The 19,310-nt window shown below is 46.2% G+C and overlaps 2 protein-coding genes across 4 annotated transcripts; one reads left to right on the forward strand and one right to left on the reverse strand.

Annotated features, from left to right (window-relative positions):
• Positions 1-10,166: 10,166 nt before the first annotated feature.
• LOC112875595 (pectin acetylesterase 9-like) lies at positions 10,167-13,935 on the forward strand. 3 transcript variants are annotated; one of them, XM_025939489.1, is made up of 13 exons: positions 10,174-10,498; positions 10,633-10,845; positions 11,626-11,705; positions 11,809-11,895; positions 11,989-12,113; positions 12,208-12,268; positions 12,351-12,407; positions 12,500-12,577; positions 12,673-12,778; positions 12,933-13,078; positions 13,181-13,291; positions 13,396-13,465; positions 13,698-13,935. In XM_025939489.1, exons 1-12 carry the CDS (start codon positions 10,345-10,347, stop codon positions 13,411-13,413), a joined length of 1,236 nt encoding a protein of 411 aa, XP_025795274.1. In that variant the 5' UTR covers positions 10,174-10,344; the 3' UTR covers positions 13,414-13,465; positions 13,698-13,935. The 3 variants fall into 3 exon arrangements, with proteins under 3 accessions (XP_025795275.1, XP_025795273.1, XP_025795274.1); XM_025939490.1 differs by lacking the exon at positions 13,698-13,935 and having other exon boundaries at positions 10,167-10,498; positions 13,191-13,291; positions 13,396-13,436; XM_025939488.1 differs by lacking the exon at positions 13,396-13,465 and having other exon boundaries at positions 10,169-10,498.
• A 926-nt stretch (positions 13,936-14,861) lies between these two features.
• On the reverse strand, positions 14,862-16,034 carry LOC112873172. Its single transcript, XM_025936193.1, has one exon. The coding sequence runs from the start codon at positions 16,032-16,034 to the stop codon at positions 14,862-14,864; it is 1,173 nt and encodes a 390-aa protein (XP_025791978.1).
• Between the last annotated feature and the right edge of the window lie 3,276 nt (positions 16,035-19,310).

Here is a 19,310-nt window from a genome sequence, read left to right on the forward strand (position 1 = left end):
TTTGTTATGACTAGCTGGCCAAATTGCCTTGGCTGCTCTGCTCCTTTACCATTTCGTACAAAACAAAAGAGAGGGGGTATTCTATCTCTACTACTAATAAAACTGTGGCTCTGCCGGCAGAACCACGGGCGGGCGAGCCCCCACCGCACGGGGAGGAGGACCTCCACCGCACGAGGTGGCCAGGGGCGGCGGATCCACAGGCGAGTCTGCCCCCATCCACCGCCTCCATCCTCGCTGCATCCGAGAAGGCCGCCGCACCGCCATGCAGCAGCCATCCCCGCCAACCTCCTCCCGCATGCCGGCCCGCCCCTCCGCGGTTGCTGCCGGCCTGCTCCATCTGCTCGCCGCGGTCACCGCCGACCCGCCCCATCCACGTGCGCGCGGCCCCTCCTTCTCGTGCGCCGCTCTGGGACTCGGCTTCAACGGCCTCTGGGGCAGGGCGCGTGCTGCTTGTCCTCTTAGTCGGACCTCGACGTCGTGGTCGTGCTTGCTCACCCCTCTCTACCTCCGTACGTCATCGCACCACCCCCCCCCCCCCCCACGCCGCCGTTGTCGCCCCTTCTCTGCCCCCGCTCGCAGTCGGGCGCCTCCCTGCTCCACGGTTCACTCGCCCCTGAAGCTTCGAGGTTGCTCGAGAAAAGAAAAACGCCCTATGCACGCCGCAAGCCCGCTCGCGCCGCCTTGGCTGCCATGCCCGCTCACTCTCGGCGGCTTTTGAGGCACCACCTGCAGAGCACTCGCTGTTCCCCGTGCCGTGTCGCCTTTCTTTCCGCTTGGGGTGCTGCCCGCCAAGCTGCAGGGGGAGAAGAGGAGGAAAGCGATGAGGAACCAGAGGGAGGAGACGGACCAGTACTTCGCCGCCACCGAGATGGGTAAGGACTCCGTTGCCGATGAGTACACAAAGGGGAAGGGTCAGGCCATGGATTACCCACTCGCTGCTGCGTGCCGAGGCCCTGGTATTCAATCTCATCGACAACTTCTTGCTGGAGCCTGGAGGACACCTGCAGGCCGAGGCAATGTGGTTGCCCTCTCTGGTTCGCTCGCCTCGCATTGCCGCGGCAATAGCATCTTTCATATTCAGGTCTGCTCTTTCGGATTCAAGCCTGCACCATGACCGATTTGCTTTCCTATAACTTTCTTGTTTCTATCAAGATGCAGACCATCAAATTAGCTTGCTAGATTTCAATTAATGATTATTTGTTTGTGTTTGCCCAGTTGGATTATGATTTTGAAATAGATTTTTTGGGCACTGAAGTAATCAAATGAACTTACAAGTCATAGGAAAATTTTGCTCATTTCTTTTCATGTACATTTGCGCAGGCTGGGCCATGGCTGCTGGGAGTGATGATTTGCACCAGTGCCCCCAACCATACCAGATACTCAGGGTGTCATTCTTCATGAAATCTGAGACCAAAGAGGTGAGTGAGATTGGTTAGTTATTTGTTGACTGATGAGCAGTGGATATATAGTTCTGCAGATTAATAATTGTGTTTTGTCACGCTAAAGTAGCTCTGACTTAGCTAGATGAGAGGCAAAGATTGTATGATCTGTGTGCTGTGGCTTATATTGGACTGTTTGAGTGGTCAACTTGGAATTCTAATATTTGTCAATGGGTGACTGTGATTGTAGAATGTAACTTGCGATGGGTTCAATTTCTGCAGAAAATGTAGACGATGGGTGGGGCAGCTGGCAGCCACAGCAATTGCTGCAGGCACCAGAATATAGGAGGCAGGAACAGGTTTGATTTTACATAGCTATAAACATGTTTAAGCTCTTACTTAGGTCCTTTCATCTCTATATAACTGCCAACCAACATTTACACATATTAATGCTTTCTCGAGTTATTTTTACATTGAAAAAAAATCAAACAACTGTTACAAAATGTGGAGTGTTAAAAATACCACAAGCCGAGTTTTCCATCTTTGGTCATCTTTGACTAATCATTATGCCAGGTAGAAAATTGTTATGAAGTTTTCTTTAAGTGGATCATTACTCTGAAGTTCCATCAATCTATTAGAGCATAACAGTTTGATTTTTCTTGTTAGTGGAAGATCCGTGCAAACCAGGTGTAACTACAAGGCTACACTCTATTAGTTTCTTGTAAGATTGTCCGCATAAATGAATTGACACTCAAGTTGCATTGCGAACATCTACCGGTGATAATTGCATATTCAAAGCTTATTTGTTCTGTCTGAACTCTGAATTCTCGCTGTTGCATAATGCGATTCTTGTATAGAGTAACTATTGGCAATTATTTGTACTATTTTCAGGTTCAATTTGGTATTGTGTTTTGGCTTTCACTTAGCAGACAATTCATTGTTATTGTGTTTTCTTTTCAGATAAATTTCTCAGAGAAATTTTATGTCAAGTTAAACGAGCCCTACCTGGTGTTCAAGGTATGTCCAATTAAATAAGCCCTGCCTATTTTCTTATATGTTGATTTTGAATAAGATAAGTATTATGTAGAACTGATTTCTTCCATTGGGCACTTCCAAAAAAAATCAAGTACCGTAAAGTTTTGTTTCTTCCTATATAAATAGTTTTAGCCATGGGCAGAAAGCAGGATGAGTCCTTGCTTCAACAATTGCTCGAGCCTCCCAGTTGTGAAATACTAAGTTGACAGCAGGAAGGCTTATTAAAATGCTCATTTTGTGCTTAACATTTAATTTCTCATATTGAGTCTGCTTGTATAAATAGTATTAACCTAATCTCCATGTACCAATTCCTCGGCTTTATGGAATAAGCCATGTTGAGATGATGCTCTCCATCCTCCTGATCGATTGGAAGTTTGCGAATGTCATGGGAAAGAATGCTGCAAGGCAAATGGCAGATTGATGGTGGCCTGGTAGGCATTTTATGAGCTTGCTGGTGTGAATGGTTAGATGAAGGATAAAAGTGATGTAAGTAGAGACTATGTTACTTATCTGATATAAAAATAGTATATAGGATTGGGGGATTATTGTTCTGACTTTTTTCGGATAGGCTTGGGACGTGCCATGCTTTTAATTTGTTTATCCTGTCCATAGCTTGACAGTGCTGAGAACGTCATAGCAGTTGTCCAATGGTAGTACGTGTCAAAGTTAGAACAGACGTACGGTTCCTATTAAAACTTTCCATCTGTACTCTGCTATTATCAAATCTCTGCTCTTTCATCTACTTCTAATTTCTTGAGCTGTTCTTTTTACAGCAAATGCATTTTTCTCTTACAATGGCTTTGGATCAGGAGGGTGAGGTGGTGGCAATTATTCCTTTTCCCCTGATAAGTACTAGCAAGCAGCTCTCTTTCTTTTGGCTATTCTCATGCTTGAAAAATAACAAACTTACTTTAAAGAACTAATCAGTGGACAAATTAATTTGTGATAGCCTTCAGATACTGTTTACTATGTTTTATGGCAACTAGACACTTGAATGAGAAGTAATAAATCAAGTCGTCTCCCGAACTACCATATGTTCAGATACCATGGAGAAGAGCTACACGCATTTAGGTTCCCAAGGGTTGGGGCAGAAGATTGAAAACTACAAGCATGCTACTACCGAGGATCATGCCTCAGGTGTCAGAAAATCTTGTGTCCATCACTTAAATTCACTGGTTGAAAAATCGGATGCTAGGCAACCGAATTGCCCAATAGTAATTTTTTTATTGACGATGATTTGTACTTCTGTTTAATGTATTGTTTAATGTATATTTAATGTATAGTGCATTCCTCCATTGCTACATGTAGTTAAAAATATTTTATATGATAAAGATCGATGCTTATAGATAAATTTTATTTACCCGTAACAAAGCACGAGTATATACCTAGTCTATAACAAAAAATGAGAAGGTACGACGACCCCATGGCCCCATCCCTGCCCAACTCGGCCTGGCAGTTGCCCGTACATCACGTTCATTGATTTCATTCTACTGTGCCGTAGTCTTGTCTGAAACTCCAGTCTCCAGGAACGGCCGAACGGGCTCGAGACCACTGACGATGAATTGCTCGGTGGGGTGAAAAAAAAAGAAAAATCTATTTTTCAACGCTGAACTATCACAATCGTTCAATTTTCAATCCGAAACGGCAAAACCAGACATCACGCGCCAGCGAACAATTGAAACCATACAAATTACCCTGAACCAAAACTACCCCGGTTTTAGACCGCATCACCTCCAGTCAGCACGAGCGAGGGGAAGAGCTCTGACAGGGTCGGCGCGCGCGGGAACCCACTCGAACGCGGGAAGCGACGTCGCGGGCGGGTGGGGTTGGGGGATGCGGAGTCGGCACTCGGCGTCGGACGCGGCCGCCGTCACGGCCACAGCCATGGCCACCGCGCGCCTGCATGCGTCGGCGCCCCCGGCCTCGGCGTCGGCCGCGGACCTCCTTGCAGCGGCGTCGCTGCCTTTGCCCATCGTCATCTTCTGCCTTGACGCCATGGTCCCACGCAAGGCGCATAGCATCCCCCGCCTCCGCGCCCAGCCGTGCTCTTGGTGGACCTTCGAGCTCCCCGTCCCCACGTCGGAGGAGGCAAAGAGCCCAGCCCCAACAGCGTCGGCGGCCACGAATCCGACGGAGGAGGCGAGGCCTCCTTGTCCACAGCGCCCGTGCGTGTGCTAGGCCCTGCCCCCGACCCCCTACCCTCGCGCCAGCCATGGAGAGGCCGGTGAAGAGAGCGAAGCAGTGCCTGGAGGGTGGAGTGGCTGAGACGCCGTGGAGGTCAGGGCCGGGCACGCTCTGCAACGCCGCCAGATGAGCGGAGGAGCCTACGGGTGGTGGCGGGGAGGGCGGGGCCGGGAGGAGCGAGAGGGCGAGCGGGAGCGCCAAGGAGGACGCGGCGGGGGTGGACGGCGCGAGGAGCGCAAGGATGCACAACAACACGTCCTCCAGCGCCGTGCCCGTCAGCATGATCTTAAGCCCTTCCTGCAGCATGATCTTAAGCCCTTCCTGCAGCAGCCTCAGGTACGCGTCGTGGTCCTTGAACTTTCGATGATGGCGCGCACCGTGGAGTCTGCTACGTACCCCGATACCCCCTCCCTCAGCTGGTTCACCGCCTCGGACGCAGCGGCAGCCTCCGTGACAGCGCGGAGGAGAGGCGCGAACTCATCCTCGCGGACGGCGCGGAAGGACTGGACGTGGCGAGCGCTGGGAAGCTCCAGCACACAGATCCTGCGAAGCTGGCGCCACCCCTCGCCGAAGGGCACGAAGATGATGCCGTCGACGCTCTGGTAGCCCCGCGCCATCATGGGGCTCAGCGGTCTCGACGCGAACGCGAAATCGTGGGCCTTCAGGATCTCGCGCGCCGCGGTCGGGGAAGACGCCACCACGGCACGGAGTTCACCGAAGCGGAGCGACATGAGCGGGCCATGGCGCCGCACGAGGTCGCGAGGTGCGGGACTGTGCCGGCGAAGTGGTGCAGGTGGCCGATGACCGGCAGCGTTCACGGACCCGCCGAAGCGGCTGGCGGCACCATGGCCACGAGCCACAGGCCTTCTGGTGGTGAAGATGACGAGTGGGATGGCAAGGACGAGCACGAGCAGCAAGTGGAGTGGCAGGTCGGAAGCCATGGCAGGATGACTGGGCAAGTGGCGGCATGTCAGACCGGTAACGTGGACCAAAACCGGGGTGATTTCGGCTCCCGGGATTATTTTTGTACGGTTTCAATAGTCCACTGGTGCAGGATATCTAATTTTTGTAGTTTTGGGTTTGAATATCGGATGATCGTAATAGTTCATACTTGGAAAGCGGACTTTTCAAAAAAAAATGCTGAAAGGATGAGACAATGTTACCGTGTTACGGCCCAAGTACGTCTCTAGGCCAAAAGAGCATCAACATCTATGATGTCAAACTAATATCATTCGATCCACAATAGAATATATATATATATAGTTCATTTGAAATAGCTTGACTTTGGCAGCTCTAACAATTGAATTTGGGATAAAGGAGCTGAAGAATTGTGAAACTTGCTCGCCACTAGGCAGCCTCGCCTGAGTCATGAAATGTTTGGTCATCGTGCTCATGGTGGGCCGACGGAGGAGAGAAAAGCCCATGTCCGCCTTGGAAACGGTGACAGGCTGACAGCCCAACAACGCTGGGTTTCTGTTCGGAATTGGTTGCAGGCCTTAGGAAGCAAAGGGCATCTTCTCCTAATAAACTGTCAATGTTCGGGGAAAAGCAATTCTATCTCCCCTTCCTTAACAATTATTGAATTTTTAATATGCTAGAGCATCTTCAGCAGTTTATTTTTCCTAATAAATTATCAATATTAGAAAAAATATACTCTAGCAGTTCACCAATAACTCTTTCTTTCCCCAATAATTATTTTATTCCAATATTTCACCCAACTCCCCTTAAATAAAAGGAGAATTCCTCCTTTCCCAATATGTTAGTGTATTGCGATAAGATCTCCCCCAAATAATCTTGGGACATTCTAATACCATCTTATTGGAACATATTTATCAGGGGATTATTGTAGATGCTCTTAGTTGTATTGGGATGAGATTATTAGAAAATTTAAAAATATCTCCCACAATAATCTATGAAAATGGTATTGAAATATTCTAATATTATATTATTAGAAGATGTTTATTAGAAAATGCTGAAGATGCTCTAATATAACAACTGTGTTCCAGATAATTATGCATTGTGATATCAATACGCTATTTAGTTTGAGAGAGAGAAAGAGATTTCAGCAGATTAACTTACGGTCCGTATAAAAATAATTTTCTCTCATCGGAGGACAAACAATTATGAAGAATTTGAAATACTTTTTAAGCTTGATATTTTTCATATGAAGTTAGAAACTTTTTTCTTAAGCAAAATATTTGTTTTTGGAGAAAATAGTCATAAATTCAATCAATTACCTAGAACGAATATGTAAAAACTTAAATAGATTCGTTACGGGACTATTTTTAATGGTAAATGTTTTGCTATCTACAACCAGATGTTTTAGGATAACTTCATCAATCTAGACTTCCGGCGGCTCAGTTTTTCACGTGCGCTCATAGGGATAGGGTTGTATTTGTTTTTGTTCGTGTCAAAAAATCGCTCGGCCGATGATCCTCGCGCGCAATCCATTGGGAGATCTACTTAGCTCCAGTGAAGATCTGAATCTTGAGATTCGCGGCGTACCAGTCAATTTGATCGTGCAACTGACAAGATAGATAGAAAGAGCCAATCAGCCGATAGGCTGACGTAGCGATATCAGCCGATATCGATATGATTTTAAATGATCAACTATATATATGATGTAGGTCTTGACAGATAAATAATGATATAAACTAATCGGCTGATATTGATACATATATCGGTTGTGAATTCGATGTAAAAATAATTTATCGGCTAGTTCCCTGGTAAAAGCCATCAGCTAGCAGTCCGATAATGATGAAGCGATTACTGAACATCTATCTTATCGAAAAAAGAACCACCAAACTGATAGCAATTAATCTACCGCACCATCGGACATAACCGAGACAGCATTGGCAGTAGTGCGATAAGCTAAAGGCTACAAACCGATGAATCTAGCTGCGACAAGATACACGTGCAGTAAACGCTCAAATAAGACCAAGATAAGAGACTATCGGCTAATGAGAACTAATATGATGCTTTCAATAAAGAAATCAATCTTCTATTGGCAGCTAAGCAACAGATTCAAAAGATATAAGCCGATAGGTCTGAACAAGATCAACATAATCATGATTCTATTAGATCTAGCAAGAGGTCGAACGATACAGCCATAGGCGATTGTACCAACCGAACTAGACCAATCCAAGAGATCAATTCGATGCAGCTTGAACAACACCAGTGTACCCGGTATAATTACTTGGGCTGGCGGAAGTTAGAACTTACCCCTTCACCGAAAATTGAAGCAATGCAGCCCCGCATCATGTGCCAAGTTCCGCCGGTGATAAAAACCTCGAAAAAGAGGGTGGCAATGCGTCGAAAGTTGTATATTGATCGAGAAATAAATTACGATGACCTCGAGTGTACATATTGATACCTATAGGTGAATACAAGTTCTTGTTGGACACGACACAAACTCTTCTAAAGATAAAAGGAAAAATAAATGACTCGATAAATCTAAACTGCCATACCGTGGTCCTCACGATTCTTTTTAAATTGGTCTCTTTTGGATAAACTTCCATCGGCTTATTGCTTTCTTTCCTTAACTGAACTCTCTAAGAATCTTAGCAAATTTTGGTGTCAACACATGCCTCCAATTTTGAAGTATGAGAACTCATGCTTCAAAATTATCTTCTTTTTGGTTTTGATAACTCCAAATTTGTTCTTTTCTCTATATCTTGCCATCGACTTTCATGAACCAATACTGTCTTCATCAGATGAGCTAGGCTGTCAAACTCTTCAGAGAAAAATCTTTCTTTGATAGATATCGATAGCCTTTGGAATGCAAGATCTGCTAATTGCTCATCAAATAATCTTAAACTATAACATCAGCGGCGGATACTACGAAATCTTTGAATATATTCTAGAGCCGATTCACCTTCTTGTTGCTCAACCGATATTAAATCTGAAAGCTTCATCTCATCAATTTCAGTAAAGAAATATTGGTGAAATTGCTTTCTCAAGATCGGCCCATCCTCTAACAAAATTTGGTGGTAGTTTTAAAAACCATGTGAAAGCCAATTGAGTTAAAGATAATAAAAATAATCTAACTTTCAGAGCTTGTTCGGCCAATGCCTCCCCACATTGCTCTAAGAATCGGCTGATGTGTTCAATCGTAGATATATCATCTTGCCTTGAAAATTTGGAAAAGTCTGGAATATTGTATCGCTATGGTGATGGAACCTTATCAAGCCACTTAGGATATGATTGCCGATATACACAAGTTTGTCTCTTGGGTTTAAGTCCAAACTGCTCCTCTACTAACTTTGCAATTATATCAGCCTAAGCATTTTTCTTCTGCTGCTGTTTTCTGTCATCTTGATGCCCTTCTGGCATGAACTTTTGATATAGCTCTACATATAAATGCTGAAATAATTACCCCCGAACTGATTCTGTTGTAATTCCTCGTGCCGATGTTGCTGCTACTTTGTTCACTTGGTTGCCTCCCGGGTTGAATAATGGGCATCGACATCTTCTGATTCGCCCTTGTTGTGTCATGACGAAGGAATCTAGATAGATTTTCTAAAAATTAGCAATACTTTGCTCCACCGGTTGGTTTTATTCCTTCGTCAAACTCTCCATCGTGACTTATTTCTCAGACATGCCGGCTTGAATATAACTAGCTAGGCCAAAATAATATTCAATTTAATCAGTCCCACCGGGCGTACCAATTTGTGTTGCCGCTAAAAAATTGCACGGCCGATGATAATCCTCGCGCGCAACACTCTAGTTTGGGAGATCTGCTTAGCTCCAGTGCACGTCCTGAATCTTGAGATTCGTGGTGTGCCAATCTGTTTGATCGTGCAACTGACAAGATAGATAGAAAGAGCTAATCGGCCGATAGGCCGATGTAGCAATATTAGCCTGTGTCAATAGGATTTTAAATGATCGGCTATATATCTGGTGTTGGTCCTGACAGATAAATAATGATATGAACCAATCGGCCAATATTAATATAGAATATTAAATCTAGCCTCGATGATTACAACGTACGTCGGCTGTAAATCCGATTTTGAAAATAAGTTATCTGCTAGTTTCTTGATAAAAACCATCGGCTAGCAGTCCGATACGATGGAGTGATTACTGAACATCTATCTTATGGTAAAAAAGAACCACCAAACTGGTAGTAATTAATCTACCGCCACCACCAATCGGATCGGATCTAACCGAAACAACGTTTGCAGCAAGAGGATAAACTAAAGTTACAAACCGATTAATTGCATGCCTTTTGACGCATGTCTGTATCGGTAGGAGTAGTACATCTTGCATGCAGATTACGCCCTTGATCTGCCATCTACAGCTGGACTGAATTAAAATCCGTTTTTACAGAAGTAATTAAACGCGTGGGAGCAAAAGCGTGACCTACCCATGCTCATTGATCCAGGCCAGGCCCAACGAAACCAACCATCCCGCCGCAGCCAAGCCGAGGAGGAACAAATCAGATCCCCGACGCGCGCGCCTGCACTGAAGAACGGCGCCGTCGCGATCCTCCGCTGCTGATTGCCGGTGGCGTGCGCTCGTGGCGTGTCGCCCACCACATCGCTGTGCAGCCGTACACGCTTTGCGGCTGCACGCAAACACGCACGCTCGCGAACGCGGCGCAGGCCTTCGTCTCGAGCCGTCCCATCCGTTACAAGTGCGCGGGCCGGCAGCTGGCGAGTTCCTTCTCCTTCTCGGCTTCTCCTTCCTGCCGGCCGCTCCTCTCGTGTCCGTTCCTGCCCTCTCGGTTCGTCTCGCACTGCGCCGCGCCATGGCGCCTCGGCGGCGCGGGGCATGTCCGGCTGCTGCCGTCTTCGTTGCGGCCGTGGTCGCCGTCGGCTTCGCGGCCGAGGCGGCGGATATGGTCCAGGAGAGGCTGACGGTGGGCATGACGATCGTCGCGGACGCCGCGTCCACGGGGGCAGGCAAGTCCACGCCGCTTCCGTTCAATTTCTCCCGTTCTTTCGTTCCCGTGGCGATGGGTGTGCGTGCGTGTGTCAGCCCGGCAGCCCGCGACGTGATCCGACGCGCTTCCTTCCTTTTCTACTATCGCTCGCAGTGTGCCTCGACGGGAGCCCGCCGGCGTACCACCTGCACCGCGGCTCCGGCGCCGGCGCGCGCAGCTGGCTGCTCCAGTTCGAGGGCGGCGGCTGGTGCAACGACGTGCGGTCGTGCACCGAGAGGGCCGGGACGCGCCGGGGATCCACCCGCCTCATGACCAAGGTCGAGGTCTTCTCCGGCATCCTCAGCAACCGCCCGTCCATGAATCCAGGTACGACACCGATCTTCTCACCCCCCCCTGAATCCTACTTTAAAACTTCAGATTGCCGAGTCCCGGTGCCCCATGCATTCATATTTGGACGTGATCTTGAACTCCCTTGCCATCCATTCGAGATCTCTTACACGCCAATCGTCGGCGGCAAGCAACGCATGCTCCCCTTCTTGCTTGTACAGCTTGCTTTTGAAAAAGGTGACAGCGCGATAGCAATCATGGATTCAAAATCGGGTAGGTAGCACGAACAGTTTTGCTTTAATCTAGGTCCGTGCATTTCCCTCGCGAATTCAAGCTCATGGTCCTACAAAAATCATTTTGCGTGGGGTGGGAATGAAGCACAGTGCTTCTGCTTCTGGCCCACGTACATCTGTTTCAGGCCCACCGCTAATTTCGTCTCGTTCATGAGAACTGAATGCAAATTTAGATTCATTTATAAAATGTGAAATTCCTGTTAAATATTGTTTTGGAGGATTTATATTCTCTCATTTATGATCATGAATCTTCCAGTGGTCATTCCTACAGATAAAGTTTCTTCCAGGGGGTTTCCTGTGTACTCTACAGTTGATTAGCTGTTTCGTCACAGCTCAAGTCCTCATCTGTTTGTAGAGCAATTTTTTGTTGCCACGGTTCCACACAGACTACAAACTTTCCTTCTCTACTTTCCAGCTGACCTTGCAATTCTTGTATTTGAAGAAATGTGAATTATCAAAGCTTTTCATCATATTTGACAGAATTAGGCATGCATGTTAACATCATGTTAGCTAAAATGTTATGCAGATTTTTACAACTGGAATCGTGTGAAGCTACGTTATTGCGATGGTGGATCCTTCTCGGGTGATTCAGAATATAAAAATGGGGTATGCTTCTCAAGCTGACATAAGTTACCATGTGTAATCGTGCACATGGATTTCCTAAATTCCGCAGCATTTTACTCACTGTTTGGTGTTTGCCATTTTTCAGTCCTCAGTCCTCTACTTCAGAGGTCAGAGGATATGGGATGCTATTATCACCGATCTACTTCAAAAGGGACTAGCGAAAGCCAAAAATGTATTTTCTCCACAAATATCAATTGTTTTCGGTAGATATAAATTTGGAGTTCACTTCTTTTATGCTTTCAAGTCATGCATTTGCATTCTTCAGGTACTGCTCTCAGGTTGTTCAGCAGGAGGCCTGGCGACATTCTTCCACTGCGACAGCCTCAAGGAGCGTCTTGGAGGAGCTACCACGGTGAAATGCTTGAGTGATGCGGGATTTTTCCTTGATCTGTAACATTGGAGGCCTAGCAAACAAAAGTTCATTGTAGCTACATGTTTATTGGAGCAAATGTGTAAAAGAACTCTGATTTCCATTTTTTTCCAGGACTGACATTTCTGGCAACAACAATATGAGGAAGTTCTTTAGCAGCTTAGTTTCGTTGCAGGTTTGTGACCTTTTCCCCGTCTCTTGTCAAATTGTATTTGAGAATATTCAATAAATGTGTCGTAGCATGAGCTGTTCTGTAGGGAGTTCAGAAGAATTTGAACAAAGACTGCCAGAATTCAACAGACTGTCCATACATGGTATATGTTCTTGAGATTGTTAGTTTTTCTTCAGAATAACTGAAATTTGAACAGGTCTCGGTTTGTCTAATCCTTGTTAACTATCTATGCAGTGTTTTTTTCCACAATATGCACTTCCAGACATCAGAACCCCATATTTCATCTTGAATTCAGCTTATGACGTGTATCAGGTAAAAAAAGACTTGAACTTTTTTTCCTCCAAACAAACTGGTACTATTTTTCAGCATTGACTAGTAACAATGCTGGTATGGACTTCCTTGGATAGTTCCATCACATTTTCGTGCCCCCTTCATCTGATCCTGGGGGGCAATGGAGCCGCTGTAAGATGGATCCCGGTGCATGCAGCACATCCCAGATTGCAACCCTCCAAGGTTTCCATCAATCAAGTTTTTGCCTTCAGGAAATTCAGTCTAAATTGTTTTCCTCGGAGTTTCCAGATTCAAATTAATTGAACAAACATGTGTGAGGTTCAGGATTGATGTTATCAGCTTCAAGCCAATATTCAGATTTTCAATTTGTTTGCAGGCCTGAGAAGTGCAATGTTGACATCTCTGAAACAGATTGAAGGCGAACCAGAGGCAGGGATGTTCGTAAACTCTTGCTTTGCACATTGCCAGAGTGAGCTGCAAGACACATGGTTTGCACCAGATTCCCCAATGATACACGATAAGGTAATTGTAATTCACAAGACCAAGCTGCTGTATGCATGAAACTGAAAGTATAATTTCTTATTAGCCATAGATGGAGCTTTGGTTAACATGATAGAGTTTCAGAAAATTGCAGAGGTGGTAGGTGATTGGTACTTTGAAAGAGGTGCTGCCAAGGAGATTGACTGTGCCTATCCTTGCGATTCAACTTGTCACAACATTATACCATCTGATCAGGTTGGTTTCTGACGGGAAAAGTTGTGTTTTGCACAAAACAACACCAGTTTAATAGCACTTGAGGAAAAAAAAGGAACTGATACATAATGCCTCATTGATTATAGGAGTTGAGGATGTATTAGGAGTTTGGCAGATGATTATGCTCACTTCTGATCATAATAAAAATGTTACAATGTAAGTGCAGTTCACTGCAGAACCGACATATTATATTGCATCCAGTATCAGTCAATTGTTGAAAAAAAAAGAACTAGTTCATATTCTACTGATCACCTTTTACGCATTAACGAGCATCCATTATCTGCCTATCTTGATATGCATGAACAAGATGAAATATCAAAGAACCAAGTCACAGCCTAATCAAGACAAATATCTCTGTCTTGCACTAAAAGTCGTCTTCTCGGTGCAGGATGGAATCTCAGATGCTCAAAGTGGCCACCAATTCTGCAGTATTAGAATTTGTCGAAAAATGATTATTTACATGTATATATTGCTCATTGCATTACAAATCATTTGACACAAGGATGAAATTTGCCATATCAGTTTACAAGTCACTGATACACGAGCTGTAATGTGACGTGTGACTCTGATTTCTCCACCAGATGCAATTTTGGGCTTTAAGATGGCAGCCCGAGTTGCTAAATTAATCCATTTGCGTGGCAATGACGTGGTGTGCTAGCCCATACGACATGTGAACTGAGAGTTTTAGGTGTTGCTGTATATTGATGACTCGTTGATTAGATGCATAGAGTACTTGGTTATGCTGGTAATATTACAGTATCGATGTTGACATGATGTGGTCAACAAATCTTCTCACCCTATCTCTTTAATCACAAATCTTTTCAATGTAAACTTCAGGTCGGCCAACAAATCTTTCACCTTGAAAGAAAGAAAGCCCAGAAAATGCTCTCTCCATCTGAAACTTTTTAACACAAAAGTGAAGTTGTCATATTCTCATTTAAAAATACTTCTATGATTATAACATTGTAATTGTACATAAACAAAACATTAAAGCTTTCTCTCCTAACGAAATGAAATGTGCCTATGTTACAAGTAAAGTCGTAGATTTGTTTAGATGAAACAATGCTTGCTTTCTCGGTTGTGGCTATGTTGCAAACAAGGAGATTGATTAAATGGTTCTTGGAACTTCACTTGTGTTGATTCCATTGTGGATGCATCATCTCCCCACTGCTCTTTAATCTCACAAGTTGCACTGGTGTTAGCAATATTTTTTGCCATCTTAAATGCATCAGAGCAGAAAATATCATTCCACAACAGGAAATATTAAATTGAAACTGATTTGCTTTTGGTTGAAACTAATCACATGCAAATTAGACTAAACAAACGAAGGCATCTGTTGCAGATACAAGTCTAGTTGATACGTTTTTGAATCAGTTTTGCAAAACCAGGATGCACATGTTTCAACTAGCTATGTAGGCCAGTACTGAACAAACAACTGTGTAACAAGATCAAGCTAATCTCAGTCATCCTACTCCTAGCTTAACCTGACATGGAGTGTGCTTGTGCTGCTTCTTGACATCAACGAACGTCTTGAAGACACCCATCTTGCCGCCTATGGACAATCACTCTGATCAATGGCTGGGAAGAACCAGAACGAGTCACCGGTGGTGAACTTGCCCGGCCGCTGAGGCACCGTCTTCCTCATCACCAACTGATCATCGTCCAGCCCAGCTCCGAGCCGCGATTCCGTCCAGAACCAAGGTTGCTCACCTCCACCATCACCAGAAAAGTTTAAGCCCATGTGCACGAAGGTCGACCTCCACGGCTGGCGCACCACCAGAACCGAGCCAGGCAAGCGGCCCGCGGCGGCCGACGCTGGCACGGCCGCGGAGCACCCGCGGCCCAACAGCAGCACGCCGTCGCCAAGGCCACTCGCGGGCATGCGCACCCACAGCCTCGCGTCCCAGTTGAGCCTATAGAGCCCGATGCGCTTGTGGTGATCGTCCGAGACCACGAGGAGGACGTGGCCGAGCGACTCGACTAGGTAGTGGCGCCACCTCTCCCCCGGCGGAAGCACGAACGCCGTGTCCCTGCGCTCCACCTTGGGCTCGGCGGCGGCGAGGTCGGCGCGCCAGAGCTTCCTCCGCTCGTCCATGAGGTACACCATGGTGCCGACGGACACGAGGTCGCTGCAGGCCGTGTCGTAGCGGAACCCCGGGGCGCGCAGCGTGGCCCAGTCCCCGCCGCCGAGAGTGGGGCGGCAATACTTGACGAGCCTGTCCGTGGCGACCGCGAGGAAGCACATCGGGTCGGCGAGCGAGGCCGTGAGGACGGCGTGGAATCCCTCGGTGGGGTCCTCCCCGAACGGCCACGAGACTACCAGCCGCATGGCGGTGATGGGGTTGAGCACCACGAGCCGGCGCGGCGGGTCCGAGGCGACCAGGACGAGCCACCCGCCGCGGCTCGCGACGTAGCGGTAGGACGCGGGGACCGGGTACGCGTAGGACCTCCCGCCGGGGATGTCGTAGAAGACCCGGCGCTGCGGGGTGCCGGGGTCCGGGGCGGCCCCGCTCGCGGCGGTCGGCGGGAGCATGAGCCACGGGAAGGGCGGGGGCGCCCGGCCGATGAGGCGGCACCCGCGGCGCCAGGAGCGGCAGACGATGCGGTGGGCGAGGTGGTCGGCGAAGCGGAGGTGGGGCGCCAACGCGGCGATGATGTGGTCGCCGGGAAGGCGGCGGGGGCGAGCCCTAGCGCTCCCGGGGTAGGGCGGCGCCGCCGCCGCCATTGCCGCACGGCGCGACGGCGGGGTCCGCATGGGAACACGATGCGGCGCGATTCGTCTCCGCGCCGGTCTCTTCGAGCGCCGCGGTGCGTGCCCCCTTTTATTCGCGCGGCGGTGCCGGCGGCGGCAGATGATGGGGCACCTGCATCACGGCGTCGGCTCTGCCTCTGCCAGCATTAACTTGCTATCGATCTGTAGATATGCACGCCTAGGTTGCAGATACGCTGGAGATTAATGCATGCTGGCCTCCATATTTAAAACGCGGATATCCAGCTGGATTTTCGTGGAAATTCTGCGGAATTCGTGTAAATTTCGTGGATTGCATTGCAATTGGGGACAAGTTGTGACTGTTCAATTCTGATGTAATTCGTGGCTGAAACCTTGATCCAAATCATACCATACACGCAACCAGGTGGCGGTACATCTGGCATTGATCGAGCCAAGCTGTGGACACGTCAGTTTCCGCTGGCCAACCTTTTTCTGCACATTTGGGAAATTCTTGAAATCTGCTGCCAGTATTCTCTTGCATTAATTAGCAGATGAAAATTTCAACTGTTACACCTTCACACCAAAGAATTAAACTTAAAAATAATTACTAATTAGTTTTATTTTAAAATACTCCATCCGAATACAAAATAAATTACTGTATTTTAGAAAGAAAAGAACACAAGTATACATCGTTTTGAACATTGCCACGGTTGATAAGGTGAAATTTTGACTGCTGAGTTCTTAAAAAAACTTTTAAAAAGAGTATTTATAAAAAATGATTATTGAAAATGAAAAGAATTACACATTACAAAAACACTTCTCTGATGAATGTAGTGCCAACATTATTATGAATGAGTATGTTTTTATGTATTGTTTTTATGCATTGATTGTTGAAACTAAAACAATGCTTTGGTTAGCAGAGGTGATGGTACCTCGTAGCCACTAAGGATCAAAGTACAATGTCAGCATGCCGTGGTAGGAAATGGCGATGTCTTCCTGACGTTGATATGCTTGTGGTAACTCTGTCATACCAAGATATATCTGCAATCTTGCAAGCCACCAAAATGTGGTTGGCTAGAAATTAATATTGTTGGTGCCTAATCGGAGGAAACCAGGGACGCAGGCATCCGAGTGGTTATATGGCCAATCATTAGCGACAGGGTTGCACCTCAGGTGTTGGGATGACTTTCGTAGGAATGAATTTTCTAGAATTTAGTGGTGTCGCGCTTCCAGTGGTAGATAATGTTCCCGTCTCGAACAGGGATAGGGTTTGTGTACGTATATTTATAGAGATGAGTGTACGTGCATTGTGAGCAACATCAAGCAACTTGGCGTGTTAGTTTTGAAGCCCCGAGGGAAGAAGTAGAAGCTTATGTATGCCAAGGAGGACTCTCGCTCCATGTTGATTGGACGATGCTGCTTATCATCCTTGAAACCGAATGCTCCGCAATGGTGAAATAGTGAAATACTTAAGGGTGTGTTGGCAACTGAATAGAAAGATGCATAGGAATTAGCGGTGGGAGTTGATGGAGGGAATTCACTTGGAAATTTAATTTTTAGTCCCAATCTCATTTGGTTCGTGGAGGGAATTAATGGAGCGAGTTGGTGAGGGAATTCATATCCTCCATTTGGCACGTGTGTTTTGATGTGGAAAATCATATCACAAGTCATGATGAACGGTTAAGATCATTTATTTTCATCGTAAAGCAGAATTTCCTCCCGATTACCACCCTCTCCATAGAAAGAGATTGGTGGGAATTGGACCTCTAACCTCCCTTTCCCTATCCAACGTAAACTCCCCCTCCCACGAAATAAACAAAAAAAAATTAGTTTCATACCCGAACTTCTATTCTCTTGCACCAATTATCCTCAACCAAAGGAGCCGTAAGTGTAACACGAAGCAGCAGGGATCGACATCAAGCTTCACCATACGGGAGGCGGTGTAGTTCACGAAGGTGGCATTGGATCATGTAAAGAGAGCAAAATAGAGTGAGCCTTGAACTTAACGCCAAGTTGTCGAGGTCAGCGACCCCAATGGCTGTATACCAGCTCCACACGTGTCGTAGTGATTCTCCGAGTAGCTAATAAGGATCTCTTTACCCGGTCCAGACTCATAAGGTAAGACATGTGTATGTGCACACGACGAAGAAAAATATAAATCTTTTACTGATAATAATATAAAAAGTACTTCATGATCAGTGGCTCTAGAATTTGTTCTCTATGGTATTTACCTTGTCCATCAGATAATATTTCAAAATAGATGGGGTACTCAAGGTTTAGGCCATGCTAAACCCTAACCAGAATCTGACGGCATAGTTAAGCCCAGAGATTAACAACGGATCCTCGTGTGGGCTAAACGTCCTTCAGGGCCCATATAGTACGAAGTAAAGTACGAAATATAGCCCATTAAACAAAGATCAAGCCCGGAGCCAGTTAACAACTTCAGCAACATCTCGGCCCAATTTAGTGCAACAGCCCATCTGAGTGCATAAGGCCTACGGGTTGCACCATCTTCTAGCTGCATCATCTTGTCACTCGAATTCTCTCTCAAACATCTTTAAAAAAGAACTCTCTAGAAGAAAGAAAAAGAAAGAAACAAAGGGAAACTAAAACACTTGGCACCCAATCCCAAAAGCCCAAGAAGGATCTAATCAAACAAAGAGATAGTTAAAGTAATTCGATCAAACACCAAAAAGGAGTAGTATGTCTCAACTCTCCCTCAAAAGGGGGGATTATTCGTTTGCGCAGCTATCTAGAGAAGAGCGAAATAGAGGTCCACTGGAAGCGTGAACACATGCAGAAGAGCCGACTGCTGAAAAAACGACAATGGACATGCACAATGTCAACTGTTTTAACTTTCGAGAAAAAAATGTCAAACTCTTTTAAAATCCATAGAGGAAAAAACGAGCGAGCTGCTAATCTGCTGTAGACGAAATGAAGCTACGTATTATTATACTGAAACCAACCTCCACATTCCAATGCTGAGCATGCAACAAACATTTCAATACTATCTGGAAAACTAGAACAGACATAGGGAAGTTCTAACAAGCTCGTGGAAGATATTCGTTACTTCCGTGAAGCACCACACACATGTTTCTCAAAGAAACAAAACATCACGTATTTTCTGATTCTATTCCTTAACAAGATATCCATTGATGTGCGTGCTTAGTGTGTGAAAAGTTTATCAATAAAATTTTAACATGATAGTTTTTTTCCTAATTAGCACATGATACATTTTGAGAGCACACTCGACGAATAAAGCAAAGACGTTTCCAACACCTAGGCCCTGTT

The sequence above is a fragment of the Panicum hallii genome, chromosome 9 (assembly GCF_002211085.1).
Source record: "Panicum hallii strain FIL2 chromosome 9, PHallii_v3.1, whole genome shotgun sequence".
In the NCBI taxonomy this organism is placed as follows: domain Eukaryota; kingdom Viridiplantae; phylum Streptophyta; class Magnoliopsida; order Poales; family Poaceae; genus Panicum; species Panicum hallii.